At 42.9% G+C, this 6,231-nt stretch overlaps 1 protein-coding gene across 1 annotated transcript in view; it reads left to right on the top strand.

The window, feature by feature from the left end:
* Positions 1-6,231, top strand: part of DDX17 (DEAD-box helicase 17) — a 36,666-nt gene that overhangs the window by 19,130 nt on the left and 11,305 nt on the right. The window contains exons 7-11 of the mRNA XM_019515200.1: positions 1,382-1,542; positions 1,630-1,802; positions 2,144-2,254; positions 2,921-2,982; positions 4,189-4,248. Of these exons, the coding sequence (XP_019370745.1) occupies positions 1,382-1,542; positions 1,630-1,802; positions 2,144-2,254; positions 2,921-2,982; positions 4,189-4,248 (567 nt within the window). The remainder of the gene's footprint in view (positions 1-1,381; positions 1,543-1,629; positions 1,803-2,143; positions 2,255-2,920; positions 2,983-4,188; positions 4,249-6,231) is intronic.

Here is a 6,231-nt window from a genome sequence, read left to right on the forward strand (position 1 = left end):
GGGCTCGTCTTGTATTTGAGTACATTTGGTAAATTGCCCTGCTCTTTGTAAACAGTTAATGAGAACTGTAAAGCCTCTCAGATATGGAGAGTCTGTGGAAAGGGGAAAACTGTTCTACCAGCAAACCTTTTTCTGGAATTCTTTTTATGAGCACTTACCCTGCTATGGAGTACTGTTTAATATCAGCATGTGTTCAGAGATGCAGCTGAAAAAAATCTCCCTGACTTTTTGGTCTTGGGACACCTGATAGAAGTGTTACATTCTAGATATAGTAAGTTGTGTATGGGGATGGGTTTTTTTTTTAACTCTGTTTTGTAAGCTGCCCTAAGAATTCAGTTTAGGGCCCCGAACTAGAAGATTCAGGCAGCTGCTGGCAGCTTTTGGAAAGAAGGGGATACCTTACTCAAGCTGTTGGATAGGGAGTATGTTAGAGAATTTTTTCTTCTCCTGTTTATATGCTGCTTTTATGTGGGTACAACTGTGCCTCTCAAGTTCAGCTGTGAGACTCAACTAGAAATTGGTGGAAGGAACATAAGAATCATCATCCTGTCCAGATTTGTATGCCATCTCTTACAGTAGCAAGTAGCCACACAGTAATTGCCTAATTAAAGCACTACTCTCTTCCTTATCTAGAGCCAGCTAAGAAAGTGAAAGCTTTGACTTACCTAGTAGCTGTTGAGTAGAAATATGGCTTCCTGTGCTCCTGGTGGTTTTAGCTCACACTTTGTCTAACTTCTTGGGGTACAGACAGACAAATAAGGTCAAAGGAGACTTACTGTGTATTAGCTGTTCTGTGGTATCTTTCAAGTGTCCACTCCTATCTTGCTAAGTGAAAACTGGGAAAACTTACTCCTGAATGAAATGGAACAAAGTCATTGTGATTTAGGGTCCACTTGCCACAAGGTAGTATGTGTACACAGTAGTTACTGAAGACCGGGGGGGGTGTACCAAAGTGGTCTCCAACCAGTATAAGTTCATTACTTATCCATGCTTTCCTTATTTTGATATGAAGCTCTTTATATGTAGCAGTCAGACACACAGGTTGAGCTCAGCTAGAAGTTTAAGGTAGTTTTCTTACCCTCTCTGCTGTGGTTGAATCTGTAAACCATCTGTCTTCCCCTGCTTTCTGGCAGTAGGTGTTCATTTCCTGGACTACTGTACTCAAGGTTCTAGTACCATAACAGTAACTTGGAATGGGTAATGCAGCTATTTATTAAGGGATACGTAGGATTGCTAGTGAAAAAGTAGTGACTCAGATTTGCCATCTGAGAGCAGATGATTTTGTTAAAACGTTGTTCTTGATGATTATTTATTCTGATAGGTAAAATATTGAACATGTAATGAAGCACTTTTACTCCTTCCCCTTGTTATGTATTTGAAGGTGTTGAGATCTGCATTGCCACACCTGGCCGCTTGATTGACTTCCTTGAAGCTGGAAAAACCAACCTTCGTCGATGTACCTATCTAGTGTTAGATGAAGCAGACAGAATGTTGGACATGGGCTTTGAACCTCAGATTCGTAAAATTGTTGACCAAATAAGGGTGCGTGACATCTTTGAAGTACCGTTTTCTTTAAATTTCTTTTCAAAATATGATGTCCAAATAACATCCTTTGTTTTTTTCTGTTAGCCTGACAGGCAGACTCTGATGTGGAGTGCCACCTGGCCAAAGGAAGTGCGTCAGCTTGCTGAAGATTTTCTGCGTGAATATGTGCAGATAAATGTGGGCAATCTGGAACTGAGTGCCAACCACAACATCCTGCAGATAGTGGATGTATGCATGGAGAGTGAAAAGGACCACAAGTATGAGCATTGTTCTACTATTCTAATCTTCCTGCAGGGCTGGGAATATAAAATCTTTGTTGTACAGAAATATGTTTTAAAAATAGTTGGTCCAGAGCAATTAACTAGCAACTGTGTCACTTGTTTAACCTCTGGAATTTAAACAGTTTAGCCCCATAATCGCACAGTTGCTTATATAGTGCTTACCTTAGTTTTTCAATAATATTGTTAATTTAATTCTGCATAATACGTACTGAACCAGTCTTTTAAAATAGTAGTTTATTATATGAATTCTCTCAATAAGCTGCAAACTCACTTTTTTTATTAGTGTTCATACATCACAGCTCTTTCTTCTCTTTTAGACTAATACAATTGATGGAAGAAATTATGGCAGAGAAAGAAAACAAGACTATAATCTTTGTGGAGACCAAGAGAAGATGTGATGACCTTACTCGGAGAATGCGTAGAGATGGGTAACTATTTTGTTGCATCTTAATTCTTAATTGTCATGAAGAAACTCAAAATGGCACTCACTGGGGGAGTTTATTCCTAGACTTGATGCAGTGATGTGTCCCTTCAGTTTCTTAGCCAGATTAGTATCGAGACTCCAGAAAGGTTCTGTCACATCACCTATCCTGGAAATCTTTGAGAGGAGACTGGACAGTCACCTGACTGAGGTCACCTGACCCCAGTTGTTGTTCCGGCCTAGTGCAGGGGTGCTGGACCCGATGATCTTGTGAGGTCCCTTCCAGCCCTTTACAATCTATGAATCTATGAAACACTGGCTCAGGAAGAGTAGTATGCTGGTCTGGATTTAGGACAGCATCTTCCATGTGCAGTACAACATCCAGTTAGGACTAATAGTGTTAAGAGCCCTGTCAATAAAACTGATATGGTTAGATTAAAAGCTAATTCTGAAGCACCCCAAAACTTGCCAGGTTCTCCCAAATTGTATGGAGTTGAATCCTTCCCAACAAGTTTACTTTCTAGATAAAAGGAAAAGCAAGAGGGAAGGAATGCAGTGTGTGGTGCTTGGAATGCTTTTAATACTTGCCCACTTCCCTCAAAACAATAATTTCCTGTTTATATCTAGTATATGCATTTGCTGTCTAAAATCATGTGCATCTCTCACTTGACAGTTGGCCAGCTATGTGTATCCATGGAGACAAGAGTCAGCCAGAAAGAGATTGGGTGCTTAATGGTAAGTCCAAGTTTGGGAAGTGGGCATTTGGAACTATTGCATGTCTTTAGTATAGTTCAAGGGTCAACAACATTTTTTGGTCTGAGTGCCAAAAGCCCTCCACAACCTGGACTTGGAAGATGTTAGTGTGCTGGGGCGGATGGCGAGGGAGTTGCAAGGGGCCTGGACATTGTTGAGGCAGCACAGCCACGGCCTCTTCCCCACCATGCTCCCGGAGGCACGTGTGCAGCCACTGCCGGCAGCAGGGTGGACTGGGGCTGTTGACCCTGGTGCGGCCACTTGCAGTAGGCAGCCGCAAGCGTTTGAGTAGCCTGGGCTGTGGGCAGGCCCCTGCTGCCTGCTATGGAGCCTCGGCTCATTGCAGCAAACAGCTGCGAGCCTGCGAGCGGCTGCACCGGGGACCAGAGCCCTGGCTCTTCATTGACGTTAGTGGCTGTGCATGTGCCTTGGAATATGGCAGGGAAGGGGCCTGGTGCTGTGCTGCCCCATCCCAGCTGTGTGGCAGCTGCACTTGCATTTTGGGGCACTAGCCACAGAATCTGGGCTGCTTGTAGCAGGTGGCGGGCAGGTTGCAGACAGCTGCACCTGGGTCCAGAGAAATGGCCCAGCTCCAAGGTGGCACCTGCATACGTGCCTCGGGGCTCACAATGGGGAAGGGGCTGGGGCTCTGCTGCCCGAGACCCCTTCTCCGCTGTGCGCCCTGAGGTGCACATGCAGTCAGTGCTGGCCACGGATCCAGGCTGAGGCTCCAGACCCTGGTGCACTAGTTCCTGGTTGCCTGCCGTGAAGCCCAGGCTGCTCGCAGCAGGGCTTACAGCCTCCCTGCCACCTGCTGTGAGTAGTCCAGGCTCTGTGGCTGGTGGTAGCTGCTCAGCCCCAAGGCCAGCTGTGACATGCTAAGCAAAATGGCCTCATGTGCCATGCTGTTGCTGGACACGTGCAGGGGGTTGCCAACCCCATTTCTAGTTTATTCTAACCATGCTCAGCCTTTGTATTTCATCACTTCAGTACTGAAGCCTTTTTCATGGGAAATGCAGCAGAAACCTTCAGAAAAGATGTGACAAATTCCATGCAGTCTTGCTTGGATTATGTTTTTCCTGTCAAAAAAAATTCCAACCAAATTTTGGGTTTTGGAAAGGTGCCACTTCTTGCTGCAGTCAATGAATTTATCCTTATCTTACTTCATAGTGGATTCTTACCTTGCAGAATTCCGTTCTGGAAAGGCTCCCATCCTCATTGCTACAGACGTTGCATCCCGTGGTCTAGGTTTGTACAAACAGGCTTCTCTTGCCTGCTGCTCCATATTTTTTCTTCTTTGGACTGAAACATGTATTTTCTTAAATTCAAAGCGTGATTTTCCCCCACATGTGAAATGCCTTTTTTAACGTTAATCTTTTTTTTTTCTTTCATATTCAAAGTCTCTTCCTGCTCCTAATGAACAGGCTTTGGTCTGCAGCAAGGCCTAGGCATGACTAATCGATCGCCAAGAGGGAGAAGAGACGTCCAATTATGCAACCCAATCTTTTCACCACACCCACCTCCTTCCCAAATCCAGTTTTTTGTGGCTGGATAGTAGGGCTGTTTTGCTCCCAATTTACGGGGGGTTTGAGAAAGATGCACTAGAGAAAACATATGGGAGAGCAGTTCAACATCAAATCATTCTTCATTTTCAACATATTGCTCATGTGTAGGCAGTTCCCTACATAGACACAATGTGCCCGTTATAGGTGCTCTTGTCTGGGAAAGCACTGCTCCAGACTTTTTGTTTATGCATTTAGCCATTCTTATTCTGTGTTCCTCCTAGGCAGGACCACTGAAGTGATATTGAGCCTTTTACTACATATCCTAGCCAAGCACGCATGGAATCAGAATTCCATAGTTTTATTTCAGTGATATGAAAATGATATGTTTGGATGCATGAGCTAAAACACCCCCTTTTTAATGAGCATATTTGTAACATGAAATGTGTTTAAACATTTGTTTTCCCTTGCATCTGGCAAATGTATAAATTTAGAAATACTTAAACTTTTAAAGCAGTTCTTCAGTTTTACACTCCCCAAACTCATGAGGTATACTAGAGTTGATGCCAGAGTAGTCTGATTCATTATGGCAGACTATGTAAAAAGCTTTATAAGCATAATCAATCCAGTGGTACTGAAAAAAGTTTTCAGATTACTGAAGAGTGTAAATTATGTAACCCCCTCCATTTTTTCATATGCTAAAAGGGTGGCTGTGTGCTGTGCATCTCAGTGCCATTTAAGTGTGGACGTACCAATGTTAGTCTTGGTAGCTTTTATTCACATAACCTTCACCCCTTCTTCCCCTCCCCACCAAAAAATTGTCCAACACTTCCTCTGAGAGGTGATTGGATGGACTTCAGTCTCTGCCCTCTAGGGTCATGTCTGGACCTGTGCAGTTAGAGCTTGGGCCTGTTGGGAGAAGGGACTGAGGCCTGAAACACAATTTTTTTTTTTTTTTTAATTTTATTTAATTTTATTTTTTTTAGTTTCAACCATTTCAGGTTTTCACTATGTACCATACATACTGTGCCTTTATTTCTTTTTTACATCCTCAGCCACTAATTATCATAATACTTGCTTTGCCTTTGCTAATCTCATTTTCCTGGTCTTTCTTTTTGTGTGTATGTGTGTATTCATTTAGTTTTCTGCTGCTCCCAAAATGACTGAGCCAACATAATTGTCTTTAAGGTTGGGTTTGTGGGAGAGGAGATTTGTGAGCTTGTTTCAGTACCAAAAGAAGCCTACGTGTGTGACATCTTCTAATTTCCAAATTCTGGGCAACACTTTTTTCCCTTCCTAGCACTCACATATTTTTTTCCCTTTCTAGCACTGACATCTGAGGACTTCCAAGGATTTTACAAAACATTAAGGAAGTGAAATTCACGGATAGATGAAAAGATTCTTTAAAAAATCACACACAGGCTGAGATAAAACCATAATTTCTGAACTCAGTCTTATGCTTTAAAGTGCACAACTGTGATTCCTTATTGATAGAGGTTTCCATTGCTGTCAGGCAAGTAGAGAGAGCACATGCACATGTACACGTGCACACAACTGTTCAGATAGTTTCTTTGCAGCATTGTTAAAGAACTGTAAATGCCCACTCCTTTTTATCCTTCTAAAAGATTTTCAGTGCTCCTGGTTTTGCTGAGAATTGCAGACCATTGTGCATGAGCTGTATAGAAGGAGGAGATGTGTGTGTGTGTGTGTGTGTGTGTGTGTGTGTGTG

This window comes from Gavialis gangeticus, unplaced genomic scaffold (assembly GCF_001723915.1).
Source record: "Gavialis gangeticus isolate Ggan-Ray unplaced genomic scaffold, GavGan_comp1, whole genome shotgun sequence".
NCBI classification, from domain to species: Eukaryota; Metazoa; Chordata; order Crocodylia; family Gavialidae; genus Gavialis; species Gavialis gangeticus.